The sequence below is a fragment of the Penicillium cinerascens genome (genome assembly GCF_028974065.1).
Source record: "Penicillium cinerascens strain IBT 15544 chromosome Unknown scaffold_4_segment0_segment1, whole genome shotgun sequence".
Lineage (NCBI taxonomy): Eukaryota > Fungi > Ascomycota > Eurotiomycetes > Eurotiales > Aspergillaceae > Penicillium > Penicillium cinerascens.
In genome coordinates, this window is record NW_026695298.1 from 2,829,196 (window position 1) to 2,846,094 (window position 16,899).

Here is a 16,899-nt window from a genome sequence, read left to right on the forward strand (position 1 = left end):
ATCTGTGTTTTTGTGGCATTTCAAATAATTCCCACCGTTTTCTTTTTCTCCAGTCCTTTTTTGGTTCTCCTTTCCCTCTGGGCCAGTAATTGAGTCATGCAAATACTCCATCGAAACATCATTTTTTAAGACCGACCACAGACTAGATCATATATATCAAACAAAATAAGAAAAAAAATCGACTCGGAGAATACTCAGCTATTCAACCAAGTCGGTGCAGGCGATTAAAATTCTCGCTGGTTTGGAGTGCCATGCGTGGGGACATACCCCGCCGTATAGCTCAACTGAGATGGAGGCACCGATAATTCGGCGGAGAAGGGGTCTAAGGTGCCTGCGATGGACTGAGAGAGATTACCCATCGGTCCATGGAAGGATCGGACTCCGGCACCCAAGCCCGAACGGTTCTGTAAAGTTTGATGACCGTCCATCCAGCCATGGCCATGCAATTGGCTAAAATAGTCGGGCTGTGTCCGATCGAGGGCCACTTGACCACCGAATGACGATTCTCGTCTAGAAATCGGCGGCGATGGAAGTTTTGGAGATCGAGGTATCATATCCAGACGAGGTGATCCTCGCCGGGAGTTGGGCGGTGTTAGACGTGATCCTCCGCGACGAACCTGACATGTCGGACAGATTTTGACAAATCGGGAAATCAGTTCTTTTGGGACCCTAAGCAAGTGGTCAGTTTTAAGGTGGTAGTATTGATACATACATCACGATCCCTACCATGAATAGATACGCCGGACGTGTGCAGAGGTCTTGTCGCGGCCGCCGTGCTGACATTGCTGATGCGCTTTGGTGAGGATTTTAAACAGTTTTTCGCGAATTGCAACGGGTTTTCCCTCATGGCAGATCATCTTCCGGCACTAATATACCTCATTAGAATCGAAAAGGCGCTTCCGTCAGATGAATAGAGCCTACATCTAAAGTTCCCATGCCAACGGTTTGAAGCTTGAACATCTTCTTGACCCAAAACCTGAAAGGTATAAGTGTCAAAGTCTTTTTAGACATGGGACTGAAAAGAGAGCACTTACCGAAATTGGGCAGATTCGACCGCTGTATCTTTTGGATCGATCAAGACGGTTCGGATATTCCGCGCTCTTCTCGCGTGGATCAATGCCTTGTCTTGTTTCTTTACTGACAGGTCATCGACGTAGCTGAAGAGAGTAAGGGCTTAAATCAGCACCCTGACAATTGAAAAAGCCCCGAGAACCAGATGCATGGAGCCGACTCACCTCTGCATCAGTTGATCAAACTCTTTCACGTCGGGAAATCCATCCAGAGGAGGTACCACGGGCTCCGATAGCATGGTGCTCTCATTCCGAGACTCTTGGCTCTCAATATCCGTCTCACTGAGAGCGTCGCGAAGAGGAAGATACCTAGGTGACTGCAGATAACGAGACTGGGCCATGTACTGCGGAGGATGGTGGAGTCTCATATCATCCGAAGTGGACATCGATGGAATCGTATGCTCCGATGCGTACTGTAGATGTTGCATGCCTGAAGACAGGTTTGACTGCTGCCCATAAGATGGACCGAATTGAGTACCATAGGGGTTGAAGGAGTGCTGGGGGAAGTGATACGAACCAGATCCAGTGGCCTCGAACTCATGGCCATCTGGATGACTATAAGTACCGGGCACTGCCATCTGCTGGTTCATGAGATACCTGTCAGCTCCTTCATTACGCCTCACGAAGCTGCCCATCGTTGTCTAGTGTCCCGAGCAATGGGCAAGTCGGCATCCACCGTTTTCGAATTCAGGCACACCTCGGTGGGCTTCCAAATGTGAATGAAAGAAAAAGTTGGATAAAAGAAGCTGAATGCAGTGACTGGAGGCTTTGAGGATTTTGATGACGAGCTGGTTGAGACGAGAATACTCGGAGTTGTAGAAGGCACGCGTGCTTTATGAGAGATCGCGAGACACACCTTCTGAGGGATCATGGAAGTCATGGACAACATCAACGGGGTAGCAATTGCATTAAAAAGGACCCGCAGGCCCCCAGGCGAATCTTGCAGGACATGACCGATGCCCAAGGGAGTGCACGAGACCATGTCGAAACGAGTGGGCAGGAGCAACAGAGGACATCCCTGGACGACGAACAGCAAATATTCCACAGAAAAAAAAGAAATGATGGAGCCAGGCGAGTCAAGCAAAGGGCTGTAAGGTACAGCGTGAAGGGTATTGCCTAAGCTTGCAGGGAAGAGAATGGCATGGGTCAAAAAAAGAAAAGAAAACGAAGCAAAACGAAAGGACTAGGGTTCGTGGTCGAATTCTTTCCGACCCGCCGAGACGATTGAAGGGTGAAAGCAGGCTGATACGACAGCGCACACAAGCAATGGTGATACGGATTCCTGCCTCGATGCCCGGTGCCATCACTTTGCCTCATGGAGAGCCACGTTGGGTCACTCGAGGCCACCTATGAGAGAGACTTGGCAGTCGACCGCTTGAATGGCGCCGATACAAGTACCCAGGGGAAGGAACTTCACCTCCCCGACCTGCGCCCTGCGCGGAACAACTATAAACGCCGGGGAGAGAAGGACCTAGGAGACGGTCACCCAGGGCTTTGTTTCTGCAGGTTTGCCCCCGTCAAACAAAAGTCGGGCTGGAGATTGCTCCGGCAAAAGTCCAAACATGCACATAGCCGTGGCCGTAAGGAACATGGATTTGGGGAGATCCACATGTCTGGGGCAATCCTCGTGCTCCAGAGCTGCGAGTCGCAAGTACGATGGGCACGAATGGGCCGAAGGACGAGTAAGCGCCTGGGGCAGTGTCTCACGGCCTCCTCTTCGCCTTGATCGAGGTGCTGTCAGAAAGCTCTGGCGAGGCGTGACCTTGACGTGGCGTTTGAGGGGCCGAGTTCGATTGGTCTTCGTTGACGGACAATCAATGCAGCATGCGGGATGGCAGGATTGCATGCGTTTGGCTCTTCCGCGACAGGTGAGACACCGTGTTCAATGGACTTGGCATCGGACACTCGCATCGCTGTCGGTCCGGACCAGTCGTCAACTGAAAAGGGGAGGATGGAAGCCTTTGAAGCGTCATACAATCTATCACCCGGTGTCACTCTGTCGCTTCCCGAGTGAGCCATGTTCCCGGAGATGACCTTCCCTCTCTCTCTTTACATCCCACCCGGCCCCCTCCCCTCGGCGCCGTGCCTTGGAAGCCCCGACTCCGAGGTGTTTCGGATCCGTCTGGGGAAGGAGCGCTTGTGGATTGCCCCGAGAAGCGGTGCTGCATGGATCTTCCCTGTTGATCGGATGTGGAGGGTATTCGGAGCCTGAGCCCTGTGAGAAGCAACAGCGAATTGGGAAGTTAAGGTTGGAGGAAGAGGGAAGGATACTTCGCGTTTCCCCCATCATATTAGGTGCAACCTATGTACTCGAATCCGGATAAATATATAATTACAAAACAAGCGCAAAAGAGAGGCTTCTAGAACCGGAAAAATCGTATGGGCCAGTCTCATCGCGGCCAATCAAGGAAACTGGGAAAAGAAGAAAGAAGAAAAGGGTCTTCACGTCATAAAGGTCGTGTATCCATGCTCCTTCGCAAGTTCCTCTTTATTGCCAGGGGCACTCGCACGGATGTCATGATGTAGGGTAAGCCAAAGCTCGAAGGAACTCCTCTCGCAAGTTCGGGTTCGCCAGCGTCCTATGCCGCCGGATATCCTGTATCATCAGCCACCAGGTCACGGATGGCCCATCGCCAATGGGTTTCACGGTCTCCGTGAGCAGACCCAATCCATTTGTCCACCTTCCGCCTCCACTTCTCTTCCTCGGCCCGTTGTCGTCGAATGAACTCCGGGCCGACATCGAATTCTTCCGTGATAGGGCCTTCATCAGAAGACTCGCCGGCACTCGGATCATCACCGGCGGGATGAGAGTTGAAGTCTTCCAAGGCTCCCGAGATTCCCCCGGTAGCCCCCGCCGCCTTGTCTTCCAAGTCATCCAAGCCAGCAAAAACGTCATCCTCGTCCTCGGACATGACCCCCCCCTTGGTTCCCAGCCTCAGATCCCGCTCTCAACCAGCACATGCGGTGTGGATCAAATATCATGCCACCGACTGCCTGAACATTTTGCACAGTGCCGACATTGGTGATTAGAGCTGGAGCTGGCTTAGGTGATTTGGGACCCGCAACAACGTCGAAATCTTGCACCAGGTTCTCGTTCCCTTCCCAGCGGAATTTTGTCGGATTATACCGCATGCCCCTCACAGATTTGGACTCTTGTACCCCTGATCCTATCGGTTTGATCAAGTGAGGCTTGGACGTTGATTTAGTTGTGGCATTGGGTTTCCGGCTCCGGACGGGGGCTGAGTTCGGGGATATACGAGAAATAGGATGCGCCTTCCAATTGGAGTTGTAAGAGGTAAGCGGGTTAGAGTCACGGCTCTTCGAATTCAGGGAAGCAATGCGTTGCTCCCTCGCATTGCGGGACGCATTCGTGTCGCGGGCAAATCTCGGTGTCGGGGTCAACCTCCAGGTTGAAGGTGGCGTAGAGGATTGTGTCGGAGATTCGATAGGTGGGGTAATGCGGCTCTGACTGAGTCTGGTGCGCACCGATCTTGGGGCACCTCTGCCAGCGGGGTTCTTGACAAACTTGCTCTCAGTGGAGGCGGATGTAGGCAAATCGTCAAAGGATTCCAGCTCAGTACCATCTCCAAAATTGCGTCGCCTGGCCGGCCGAGTGAGTGTACGTTTTGCTGCCGAGCTAGCAGTTTCTATGCCGGAGTCACCGAAGCTAAGACGGAGAGCCTCCGGGCGAGTCGATCGTGACAGGCGAGTCAAAATACCTTGTGGATTGAGAAGATCGCCAGAGCCGTCTGAATTGGTGCGGCGCGAAGGAAGATAGCTCTTAACACTGTTGTGATGGGATTGTCGTTCCGATGACCCGGCTGGAATGAACGGGGCTTGTGCTCGGCGGCCGGATCCCGAAGACCTTCCTTCGTTGGATGTGCGCTCGACTGGCGTCTTAGGTCTGTTGAAGGAGGCATGGCGGACAGGCCCATCCGGGTGAGACGAGGATCGTTGCGAGGACTGGGCCAAAGTAGCTCCCCCACCCCCGCGAACGACGGGCATAGATCGTTTCGTTCGTAGATGCCTGTTGGGTGCCTTGGATGCACTAGCCGTCACAGGATCTCTGGAATCTCGCTGGCTGAGGATCCGTCGGCCGGAAGTTAGTGGTTTGGGGGATGTCGAAGGTGTATCGGTTGCCGGCACACTAGAAACAGACGATTGGGTTGAATGTCCGAGTCGCGACTGGGATCTTCGAAATTTGGAAAGCGGTGCGCCACTTTCCGATACGGTTTCGAGATGGGTGGAATGGGTACGGTCATGACCGGACAGGCGAGGGATGCGAGTACGAGGAGAATCTGATGCGTTGGTGATCGGTCCGTTGGTAAAGGTTAAGGTTGTTGCGGAGCGACGGGTAGGACTTGCGGGCCATTCTGTCTTGCATTTGACGTTGGGGTTCAATGTTAACTTTCCAGAGGCAAATGCTTTTCCATTGTCAACCTCGATTCCAGAGAAAAAGTCATCTGCATCCCGTGAATGTGATGCGTCTTGACTCTCCCCGACCGCAATCGGGACATCTGTAACCTGACTGTCGTGACGTTTTCTTAGAGAGGCATTGAAATCCACAGGTCCATCGGGGAACACGAGACCATCCAGACCGTCGTCCTCGCTTTCCCCAGTAATACAACTCGAGACGCTGGGGCTTGCTATTGACATAGTAGAGCTTGGAACGGAACGTCCATCTCGAGTGGTACCACCAACTCGAACACCTATGCTACCCTCAGACCATTCAATGTCAAAGTCTTCTAGAGTAGGGCTGGAAACACCGGTGTGATCTTTTCGGCGGGTCAGCTGAAGAGGTTGATGGTCAGGGGGAAGTTCAAGATCTTGGTCAAAGTCCTCATCTTCCTGTTGCACTGCAGGGCCTCCGCTAGTGGCACTAACGGCCGTCTTGCGCGGAGACCGAGACGTTGGGGCTTTGATTGTGGGAACATCTTGGTTGAGAGGTGCTTCGTTCTCATCCTGGAAACGATCTAGTGTTGCCAGTGCAGATTGCAAACGTGTGGAGATAGTTCCATTCCAGGATGGCGAGGCCGTAGACTTCACGGGGCTTGTGGCCGCAGAGCTGATCTGCTGCAGGGTATCTGGGAAACGCGAATCCTGAGGCAGTTTGAGCTCCAATACTGCGTCCGGTCCTGGAAGCTCTACTTCATCTGACCAGTCATCAACAAATGTCCTTTTCGTCTTCCGAGCCGACAAGCGTTTGATAGCGCCTCCGAGAAGAGCAGAGCTTGGGATATCCGCAGGCAGGGGAATCCCCGCGTTCTTGGCCGAAGCAAGAGCTTCTTCCTTGGAAAAGTCATCAGTATAGGGCAGTAAGACCTGCCAATCCTCATCTCCAGCATTTGACTCGAGATCGGAGCGGGCAGACCGGCGAGACGAGATTGAATCACGGTGCCCGGAGGGCCGAATTGAAGAGTTGGCAAAGGATCCAGCGCTCGATGGAGCGCGGAATTGAATGCCATCGTTGATTTGCAGGTCATCGTCGTCGTCCCAGCACTCGATTGTCTCGTCCACATTTAGTCTGGTACGGCCCATGGGCGAGTCCATGATGAGCGTGTCGGAGGGGCAAGGAACCAAGCGATGTTGGGGGTCGTTCGGAGCGTGTAGGCGTAAATGTTCAGGTAGTAGACTCAGCGCTTCGCAACATTGATACTGGACGAGGAAGAAGGATAAACGTCATTCCGTGTCAACGATGAGCAGTCGTGTAGGTGTAGTCGGAGTTGGGTAAGGGGTGATCGCGTGAAACGCCTCTCAGTGTCCGATGAACCCCCTCAGGCAACCGGGTGAAGATGTAGAGAGGGGAGAGCAGAGCAACAGGAGTAGAGGCGTGGTAGGAGTCATTCCATAACAAGGCGAAGGGAGTTTGGAGGCGTCGTAGGCGGAGGCTGGACGAGATTCCTCGTGGACAGAGGGAACGTGCTGAAGTGGGGACGTTTAGATCTCTCGGATTATTGGACTCTTTAACGACGTGGTACATACAGTAACACAGGGGTCAGACACTCAAATAGAACGGAAGCCTAGAAAGGTTCCAGTGCTTCAGGGCGCCTCAGAGTGCGTCAGAGTGATGGTGGATACCTCCTAAACAATCGTTGCCTTTGTGTTTTCCCTCCCGTCGTCAACGTCAGCAACCCTCTTGAGCTACTTCCTCTCGACTCCCGACTCCTCTAAATTTCGAACTTACTATGAGTCCTCCCCGGATTTTGCGAATTTCTCGATCTGATTCACAAGATGCCTTCGTTCTGGTTCACGTCGTCAACACCGGGCCCGCAGCGCTTGACCTGACCCTCACTGCCACTGAGGGAGAGTGCCCTTACGTAGCCTGCGGTACATCTCTTTTGGGAAATTCAGAAATCAACCCGGCTAACGAATAGATAGTCAAACAATCTCGCCTAAAAGATCTTTGCGTCAAGAATTATCAAGGGACGGAGGAGGAGTGGGCTCGAATTGTCTCCCGCGTCCTAGGGCAATCCACCGAAGTTGACGAGCTGGCTTCGACCGGAATTGAAACCACCGCTAGCATTTCCGGCTCTGGTGATGACGGACAATTGATTATCGCCATCCGAAACAGGGTTCAATCTATCACAGTACATGATCCTCCTTACAAAGCAATGATATATATGTTTCTAACATGGTTCCAGCAACGGCTCGGTACTATAGTTTTCAAACGGGACGATGAGCAAGCCATTGAACTCTTTGAATGGTCAGGAACAGCTGCATCCAGAGCCGATGCGCTGCAGCAGCATGTTACGAACCTGACCAACCGCTACCGTGTCGCCGAAGATACCATTCAAAAGCTGAATGAGCAACTGGAGGAGCTCCTTCGAGCCAAGGATAATCATGAAAGCCAACTAGTGGCCAACTTCGCTCAGCTTTTGAATGAAAAAAAGCTGAAAGTTCGCAACCAGCAGCGTCTTCTCGCATCCGCCTCCGCAGATCCGGCGAAAGGTAAGACGGTAGTCCCAGGCATCGGCCTTTGTGCCACAGTATAACTGATCGCTAGCGTCCTAGTCTTCGAGATTCAAACTGCTACCGGGAACCCCCCCAAAGCCGGCGAATCCCGCCACACATCAAAACGCCATGCGCGTGAAATGGAGCAAGCGGATGGAGAGTCAGACGGGGGCTTCGAACAGATGGATGTCGACGAGAACAGGACCGATGACGGTTCTCAGATTGGCCCGGCCACAGATCAGGCTACTGATGAGGGTACCGACAACGAAAGGCAATTATCATCGCAACCGGCCACGGACGACGAACTTGATTTGCCCGGTCAAGCGACACAATCTGAGGCAGCATCACAGCAAGCGAGGGCAGCCCCTCCGCGGAGAGAGCTCCCTTTTACCAGACGGGATCAACGAAGGGAAGAACCGAGCGAAGAGGCGGAGGACACTGCAGGAGAATCCGATGATGACGAGCTGTGAGTCCCTTGCATAGATGAAAGACTATGTATCCGAGCAATCAAAGGACCAGTGAACATAGGTTTTGCGATTTGCTCGAATATAGCTTCCTTCGACGGAGGTGCTTCGATATTTAGTACACACATATGGATGAGCGAAGATATTCTCCGATATGGAAATTGAAATTTTGAGGGTTCTCAATCTTTTTATGTACAAGTCAACCTCGACCGATTATTCCTGGGCAAAACCGGTGAGTGGACGAAGGAGGTCAACCACAGAAACCGGAGGAAAGGGTGTTGAAGATGATGGAGAAAACAGAAGATGGAAAGGAAACGGTACATCAAAGGGAAGTTTAATGTGATACAAATGACAACGCCTTGCAACCATTAGACAAAACACGGAATCGATTGACCGCCTATGGGGGAACCCATAGTTTAGCCGTACAACGCCTGCGGAGACATTTCTCCGGCGGCCATGAAGTTGGTTTCGGGGTTGCCGGTGGCCTTGGAGGCTGAGCAACGGGCCATGGTAGGTGAGCTAGAGAGAAAGGGGAAAAATGTCAGTCCTTTGTCATAGATAAAGAAGAGAAATAAGATAATGGAATGAGAAACGCACCTTCTAGAGATAACGTCGGTGAAGAAGAAGTCCTCGATGACCTTCTTGAAAGGAGCTCCGGTGGTGGGAGAGCCCTTATTCTGATCAGCCAGCTGCACCTTGCTCAATGCGCCGACGGAAGTGGATTCGACAACATCGTAGCGGCGCATCACGGGGCTGATCTCCTCCATACGGTCACGAAGGGCCTCGATATCATCGTAGGGGAGAGGGACACCAAGGAACTCGCTAGTTGCACGGATAATCTTCCAGTCATCACGAGCAGCTCCGGGCAGCGATGTGGCCGCACGAGTGACCTGAACACGGCCCTCGGTGTTGATGTAAGTGGCAGATTTCTCGGTATATGCGGCGCCAGGGAGAACGACATCGGCAAGCTGAGCACCCCGGTCACCGTGATGACCCTGGTAGATGACAAAGGCATCCTTCGGGATCTCGCTCTGCGCGACCTCATCCGCACCCAAGAGCCAGATCATCTTGGGAGTGGTCTGCGCGACCTCGGGAGACGGGGCAGTGAAGCCTACTTCATAGGCACCGGCCCGGGAGGCGGCACGCTGCAGGACGTTGTAGCCTTGCCACTCGGGAGTGTTGAAGTTGTTGTGGTGCTTCTCAACGAAGCTGCCGACCGCCTCGAAAATGGCCTTTGCATCGGGATGCTCGGCGGCTGCACTACCAATGATGATCATGGGGCGCTGAGCAGCACCGAGCTTCTTGCCAAATTCTCCGGACAAAGCTGTCTTCAGAGCAGAGACATCGGCACCCAAGTGCTCATAGTCGAAGGTGCTCTCGAAATCCTCACCGACAAGGCCGATTTCCAGATCCGAACGCAAATATTGCTTGCGAATGCGAGCGTTGAGAACAGCGGCTTCGTGACGAGGATTGGTGGCAACCAGCAGAATGGCATCCGCATCCTCGATACCGTAGATCTTGGAGTTGAACAGGTAGTTGGAGCGAACGTCAATGCCGTGGGCAATAGGGGCGCCACCACCGGGTTGGTCAAGAGCAAGGTTGTCCGATCCCAGCTTGTTGGCCATATCTTTCATGGCGACCAGCGACTCGGCGTCCACCAAATGTCCGGCAACCGCCTTGAACTCGTTGGGTTGCAGCTGCAGCTTCTGCTGGGCGGCGGAGATTTCCACCAGGGCCTGTTCCCAGGTTGCGGGAACGAACTTGCCGTCGCGGCGAATCAGGGGGGTGGTGAGTCGTTGGGTCTTCAAGCCATCGCAAGCGAACCGTGACTTATCATTAATCCATTCCTCGTTAATGTCGTCGTTCAGACGAGGGATAATCCGCATCACTTCCATGCCCCGGCTATCAATTCGAATGTTGGAGCCCAGCGCGTCAAGGACATCGATGGACTCGGTGTGCTTCAGCTCCCAAGGGCGAGCACGGAAAGCATAGGGCTTAGATGTCAAAGCGCCGACGGGGCATAGATCAATGATGTTGCCCGACATTTCAGAGTCCAGGTTCCGTTCCAGGTAGGTTCCGATCTGCATGTCGTTTCCGCGGCCGGTGGTTCCCAGCTCGGGCGCACCCGCGACGTCGTTCATGAATCGAACGCAACGAGTGCAGTGGATGCAACGATTCATCGAGGTCTTAACCAGGGGACCAATATTCTTATCCTCCACAGCACGCTTGCCACCCGTCTCGTGGAACCGTCCGCGATCGGCACCGTAACGCATCGACTGGTCCTGGAGATCACATTCTCCTCCCTGGTCACAAATAGGGCAATCAAGAGGATGGTTGGCAAGAAGGAATTCCGTCACACCTTCTCGCGCCTTGTGAACCAGCGGCGAATTCGTCTTCACAACCATTCCGGGCTGAACGGGCCAGGCGCACGAGGCCACGGGTTTCGGGGCGCGCTCGACTTCGACCAGACACATACGACCTAAGGTGATATATTAGCATGTGCTATGGGCAAATGAGGGCGGCTGGCACCAACAGTTTCCTGCAATCAACAGTTTTCTTCGTGGCTGAGTGTTAGCAAGGGCAATCAATGACCGGAAGATCCGGTTGTGAGGGTAACGTACTCGTGGTAGCAGTATCTGTCACCGAGGTCAGCATTCGTGGATCTAGAGCCTGGATTTAAAAAAAGAGATCATACCTGGGGATTGTTGCTCCGGCTTTCTCGCAAGCCTGGATGAGAGCCGAGCCGGCTTCAAAGGATGTGAGAAATGGACCAATTGCGGGAGTCGAGCGCGAATCTTACCTTCCACGGATATCTTCTTGCCATCTGAAGCAGATCGTTAGCGTACATCGACCTGAATCAAGGATTGAGACGTACCAATGGTGAGTTCGACCTCGGCCGCGCGAGGGGCCGTTGTGACGAAGGCTCGGGCCCTAGGGACCCGGAGAGACCGGGCGGCCGCACGAAACAGCTGCGGCCGCATAATTGTCGCGACTGTAGATGAAGGAGGGGAAGGGGGTATGGGGAGATGGGGTTGAAGAAGGGGGGCAGGTCAGAGGAGAAGGAGCTGTTCAGAGTTGGAATCTGCTGGGTTACATAATGGAATTGCTGACCATCGGCACCGCTGACTAAAGTGAATTCGCAAATTGCCTCGCGTGGATTGGCGGCCGGACTCGGCTATGCGGAAGAACCGATGTTCCGATCCGCCCGTCAAAAACACACCGCGCGCTTTCCCCCTTTTACACTCTCCATCTCATTTCACGGGCATGATTTATTGTAGGAGGCAGGGCTTTTTCAGTCCCTGCTTCCTCTGCAACATTGTCCAAGAGCAGACTTGCACCGAGCTGGAGCAGTCAAGGGCCTGGCCCGATTATGACAATGTTCTTTACTGACGGTAGCTACATCCCGAACTTGCATCCATGCGTCTTGGTAGAGTCATAGATTGGAATTATGTACATCCTACACACTCAATCCCATAACCTCCCCTTCGTCTATACCGGCGCCGAGAAGATACAAGCCAGTCAGCGGGTACAATGCCTCCCGGATAAGGAAAATAAGGAAAATAAGGAAAATGAAAACGGACAACACAACGCCATGTTCCATGATATAATACAGAGACACGTTCATCCGTCCGGCAAAGGCTGTAACGAGACATACTATGCAGCTGCGGAGGAATCTCTGGGTTGCCACGTTGATTCTTGCTTGGTTCCGGGCAACCAGTTCCGAGAGACACTGGCGCCTCGTGGCCGCACACGCCCAGGTCCGTCATCCTCCTTCTTGGGGCCATTGGACACGTGGGAGCTGTTAGATGTAGACCCATCAAACGATCTTCCCCCCGGGAAAGCGTAGCCATTCGAATCCCATGGCCTGCTGGAATGCCGCACATTCGTAGGCAAGATAGACTGCCGAGCGCGGAAGTGGTCCGCATTTGCTCGTTTATCAGCCACGTCGTCGTGGCTGTTGCGATCATAGAGGTAGAGACCCACGAAGGTAAGACCGATACCAAAAGCCTGAATGGGGGTGGTTGAGCTTCCAAACCACACAATCGCAACCACGATGACAAACACCCGCTTGACCAAAGAGGCGACCGAGTAGGACACTGGGGACACCATGGAGAGCAGCACAAAAGCCAGTATGTTTTGGGCAAAGTGCGAAACCCCATTGAAGACGAACTCAATCATCAGGGCACCATGGTCCAGAGAACCCTGTCTTCCTGAGAGCGAAATGACGCCGTCCTTAATGAAATCAGCCACCAAGGGATACCCTTCACTGACGAACCAGATCGGCAGTGTAAGGAAGAAAGCAAGTCCGGAGCAGTAACAAAGCAGGTTAAGCTTGTCCAACTTTCGCCGTGCTGGACGTTGCGCATCAGTCTCAGAACGCTCTACTTCGTTAAAGAGCTTTTTGGAGAAGATGTTCTGGGATACAAAGACGATCGCAGCGAAGAACGCGCAGAGAATCCCGAACAGATTGGTAGACACTCCAGTGGAGCATGCAAGCATAACTCCAAGAGTGAGAGGAATCAACGATAAGTAAGTCGCCCTAGCATATCGAATGCGAAACAGAATTCGGTAGGCGAGAACAGTGAACAAAGGCGAGAGGCCCTTGATCGTGTGAACCAATGACACGGGAATCTTGGAGGTTGCCATGGAGCTTAAGATATGCCCGGCTAATTGGAAGACGGCCAGGGGCAAAGCGGTAGAGATCACGTCGCGAGATGGGTAACGAATGCCATGATTGAGAATGGGCACGCTTTGGCGCAGCCATGGGATTACCGTGGACAGATACACCAGCAGCAGACACCAGATTGAAACAAATGCAAATTGGATGATGGTCAATGTGATGGGCATCGGAAGAGCGTTCAGGATGGATTTCGAGGATGTGTTGGTGAGGGCGGACGTAAAGTACCAGATGACGCAGAGACCCTACACAACAAGCATTGTTAGCAAGCATCCCATGAGCAAATACATCTTCATTGACATACAATCAGGCGATATGACACCGGCGCTCGGAGTGCCTCCGCGAGTTCCTGTGCGTTGGCACTCACGCTGCCGTTGCGTGTCCGAATTGTGGAGATGGCCTCGCTAATACTCTTCCGTGGCCGATGTTTAGGATTTCTCGCGGATCCATTGGCGTGTTCCCGAGAGTAAAAAGCCGAGTTTCGAGGCTCCCACAGCTCGCCAGGAGCGTATTTCACCGAGGGGTTTGCGTTCGGACGAGCCGACCCCGCGGCAGCGTCAAATGTCTCTTCGTAGGGAGGGAACTGATCGACCGGGCTGCTCGTGGGTTGTGAGGTTGAGGTCTTTGTCGGGACTTGCAATTCCGCTTGCCGCATGGATGCCCTTCGTCCATGGCCGGTTACTGTGGTCGTGGCCATCGTCCACGGCGTAGGCCTGTGCAAGACGTCCTTTTACCAGGCAGACGTTGATTCTCTCTCTCTCTCTCTCTCTCTCTCTCTCTCTATCTCTCTCGCGCACGCGCGCTCACGCCGTGTCTCTTTCTCTTCGGCACAACACACGTCGAGACTGCCGGTTTCACCTATCCGAGTAACACGGGAAAAAAAGTTGGCGGGGGCGTTCACGGAATGGAATTCTCACTGGAAATGGTCCGCCCTGTCGCGCAAACCGAGTGTAGGGGACGAGTTGCAGTTTAGTTTGCGGATGACGAATCTCCTCGAGCGAATCAGCGTCGAGAATGGAGGACACACGCGGGAGGCAAGACACACAGTGCGCAATGGAGGACAGTGCACCCTAACAGAGCCGAACGAAACGAATAGGGGAATCGAAAGAAGGGAATTGGATTGGCTGGCCCCGTCCACGGGCGATTTGCAGGGTGCGACCGCCACCGGCCGTTACATTACAGGATACCATCTCGATACCTCGGAGGGCGCCGAGCAATCGGCTTGAAGGGATTACATACAACATACGTAAAGGCAGAGGGACGATGTCTACACAGGATATTTCCTATGGCTACCTTTCGGACACACACCCCGGTAAGTTTGATTATTGGCGTCTTTCCCAGTTTCTATCTATAGACGTGTACCGTAATATAGGCCGGTCACGTGATGTGCGCTTGTGGAGCCTCAAATCTCGCGCCGTCCCCGTCTCCGCTCCACTTGTGCCCGGACTGGTCGATACATACGCCGAACGCAGTGTGCTGGAGGGTATATTGTAACCACAGGAAGGGAGCCTAAATACTTAATTCTCCTATTCATTCTAAGCTACATCCGGCTCTTTAAGCCTCTTTTCTAGCAGTCTTCTTATTTTTCTTCTGTTGGAGAATCCCGTCAAGGCAAAAGGCCTACATATAAGTGCCCTGGATCGTCTTAGACATTTCCTTAAATCTTCAAGCTATACTTTTTTAACGTCTTGTTCAATATTGCTAACTCACAAATCAATCTACTATTTTTGGAAGTAGCCCACCTAGTTGTTCTTCCCAATGGCCGCTATTCACTCTAGTACTAGTAAGATGATCAAAGTAGGTAGGCGGAAAGATAGGTCATGACCGGTCTTCAGGCCCGCTTGCAATATCTCCTTGGCCCCCGTGATTACTAGGCCCCTGTGAGCCCACAAATTCACGAACCGCGGAGATGCGTCTGGTTTTCTCCGTCATCCTGGCGGTGCTGTCATGGATTTCGCCGGCCTTTTGCACCTCTCCCTCGATCCTACTCCACCCTATGGTGCTCTTCGTCAAACCACATTTGATTTGGTCTCGCTTGGAGTCTCCCTATCGGACAGACGGGATATTCTCGGCCCGTTTCGGCTCGGTAAACGAGATTAATTTGTCTAATACAACGCATAGATAGAAAGGATGCAAGTTGACGGACTTCACACAGAGGCAACTTGGGGAGAATAAATCCTTACTTTTATTTAAATAATTACTAGATAAATACTAAAGTTACTATATAATATATTATAAATTACCCATTGGAGCATCACGGTAGATTTCATCATTTGCAGTATGATACCGAGGCATCATTTGCCAGCACCCTCGGAGTCGATGGAACTTTCAAGTGGGACAATGTATATGCAACCATATGAAGGTCCTCCAGCGGCCAGATTAAGGCTCTTTTAAATATGAGCTTCCCAGATATCGACTGGGAGTTAATGCAGTCAATATACGGCTGGCCGGTTCTATGATATCAACTACGGGCATGCGGAGTACTCGAAGTAAAGGGCACCGAGCCACATACGGTTGCTTTCTTCAGTGGTGGCCTCCTTCAGTTCTGGGTGGATAAGGAGCAACTTTTTGGAGGTGATTTGTACCAGTATTGCAAAGTTCCTGTCATTGTTCAACTCTTACCGGGTCACCGTGTATTGGATCCGAAACTGAATCTGGAAACGGGGGCTCTCAGCGACCTTTCCATCTCGGTTGGAGTGGTGTTGGAAGTTGAGCTTCGTGAGGAGTCGATATCGCTGGACCAAAACAGCATATTGGTATCGGAGATAACCCAAAGAAGAATGGGCGGCACCTGGGGCTCGATAAATGTCCAGAACAACGGATCTGGCTGGGTTGAAATTACTTCGATTCATACATACAAAGCCTGCCTCACACCTATGCGCAAGATTACCACTAACGTAGTTTCTGATACAGTTTTCACAGGATGTGTCCACAAGGGGGCCTTTACTTTTGGCTGGGTTTCAAACCCGACCTCTGACTTTCGCCATTTCTCTCGACACATCAGAAGAGACATCAGGCATAGATGCGCCTGGCTATCGATTCTTCGTCCAAGACGTTTATCGAACTGCCCACCAAAAGCTCCAGAACCCGACAGTTTTATATCAATTCGGAAGAGATATCCCTTTCCGAGCCACAGCGATTTACCTATCTTTACCCCTCGAGAATAATCTCATATGCTATTCTGCGGCCTCCGCCTCTCGATTTCCGTGGTTTACGGGCCCAACTGCCCATGATGTATAAAGATTTATCTCTGTCTTTACTAATATCACGCAAACTGGGTTGGATCATCCGGAGTATACCCCTTCGAATGGAAAGTCATCAATTTCATAATATAACTTCCTCATCTCATCACCATCTCCCATATTAGACGAGAAAAACCACAGTATATGTGTGGAGCATTTCATCCACCCGGGAAAAGTGTCGAACGAATCCACGATCGGAAATGCTTCAAGAATCTTCACACATCGTAATTCGTGCCTATCATTTTTGACATCCTCCACTAATCCGTCCTTTAGCGTTTGCAGGGATTCTTAATTAATAATAAGACATATTCAAATTTTTTTGAAGGAATCACGCCTGTCTTGGGCATATACCCATGCCTTAAAATGAGCGCGAATCGTCTCGATAGAAGCCCCGTCAAATTGTGCGGGATCTTCAATAATTATCGATCGATATTTGGCCCAAATTTGAATACGGTCTTTATCACTAGGCCTAGGCTTCCCATCCGTAAGGAAAC

General features: G+C 52.2%; 7 protein-coding genes across 7 annotated transcripts; 3 read left to right on the plus strand and 4 right to left on the minus strand.

Annotated features, from left to right (window-relative positions):
• Positions 1 to 224: 224 nt before the first annotated feature.
• On the minus strand, positions 225 to 1,705 carry N7498_010174 (integrase zinc binding domain-containing protein; the record flags this gene model as incomplete). Its single annotated transcript, XM_058457230.1, has 5 exons — positions 225 to 669; positions 727 to 866; positions 922 to 976; positions 1,035 to 1,157; positions 1,236 to 1,705. 5 exons carry the CDS (start codon positions 1,703 to 1,705, stop codon positions 225 to 227), a joined length of 1,233 nt encoding a protein of 410 aa, XP_058304129.1.
• Positions 1,706 to 3,649: 1,944 nt separating this feature from the next.
• N7498_010175 (putative cytokinesis regulator (Byr4)) lies at positions 3,650 to 6,620 on the minus strand (the record flags this gene model as incomplete). Its single annotated transcript, XM_058457231.1, has 2 exons — positions 3,650 to 3,991; positions 4,062 to 6,620. 2 exons carry the CDS (start codon positions 6,618 to 6,620, stop codon positions 3,650 to 3,652), a joined length of 2,901 nt encoding a protein of 966 aa, XP_058304130.1.
• Positions 6,621 to 7,255: 635 nt separating this feature from the next.
• On the plus strand, positions 7,256 to 8,491 carry N7498_010176 (uncharacterized protein; the record flags this gene model as incomplete). Its single annotated transcript, XM_058457232.1, has 4 exons — positions 7,256 to 7,397; positions 7,449 to 7,657; positions 7,712 to 8,018; positions 8,082 to 8,491. 4 exons carry the CDS (start codon positions 7,256 to 7,258, stop codon positions 8,489 to 8,491), a joined length of 1,068 nt encoding a protein of 355 aa, XP_058304131.1.
• A 410-nt stretch (positions 8,492 to 8,901) lies between these two features.
• On the minus strand, positions 8,902 to 11,466 carry N7498_010177 (putative NADH-ubiquinone oxidoreductase, subunit G; the record flags this gene model as incomplete). Its single annotated transcript, XM_058457233.1, has 7 exons — positions 8,902 to 9,004; positions 9,083 to 10,964; positions 11,019 to 11,041; positions 11,107 to 11,121; positions 11,181 to 11,232; positions 11,286 to 11,309; positions 11,361 to 11,466. The coding sequence occupies 7 exons, from the start codon at positions 11,464 to 11,466 to the stop codon at positions 8,902 to 8,904; spliced, it is 2,205 nt and encodes a 734-aa protein (XP_058304132.1).
• Positions 11,467 to 12,139: 673 nt separating this feature from the next.
• Positions 12,140 to 13,860, minus strand: N7498_010178 (putative ER to Golgi transport protein (Sly41); the record flags this gene model as incomplete). The annotated part of the gene is made up of 2 exons (XM_058457234.1): positions 12,140 to 13,408; positions 13,468 to 13,860. The coding sequence occupies 2 exons, from the start codon at positions 13,858 to 13,860 to the stop codon at positions 12,140 to 12,142; spliced, it is 1,662 nt and encodes a 553-aa protein (XP_058304133.1).
• N7498_010179 (uncharacterized protein) lies at positions 13,817 to 14,389 on the plus strand (the record flags this gene model as incomplete). Its single annotated transcript, XM_058457235.1, has 1 exon — positions 13,817 to 14,389. One exon carries the CDS (start codon positions 13,817 to 13,819, stop codon positions 14,387 to 14,389), a length of 573 nt encoding a protein of 190 aa, XP_058304134.1.
• Positions 14,390 to 14,426: 37 nt separating this feature from the next.
• On the plus strand, positions 14,427 to 14,657 carry N7498_010180 (uncharacterized protein; the record flags this gene model as incomplete). Its single annotated transcript, XM_058457236.1, has 2 exons — positions 14,427 to 14,475; positions 14,518 to 14,657. The coding sequence occupies 2 exons, from the start codon at positions 14,427 to 14,429 to the stop codon at positions 14,655 to 14,657; spliced, it is 189 nt and encodes a 62-aa protein (XP_058304135.1).
• Positions 14,658 to 16,899: the final 2,242 nt, after the last annotated feature.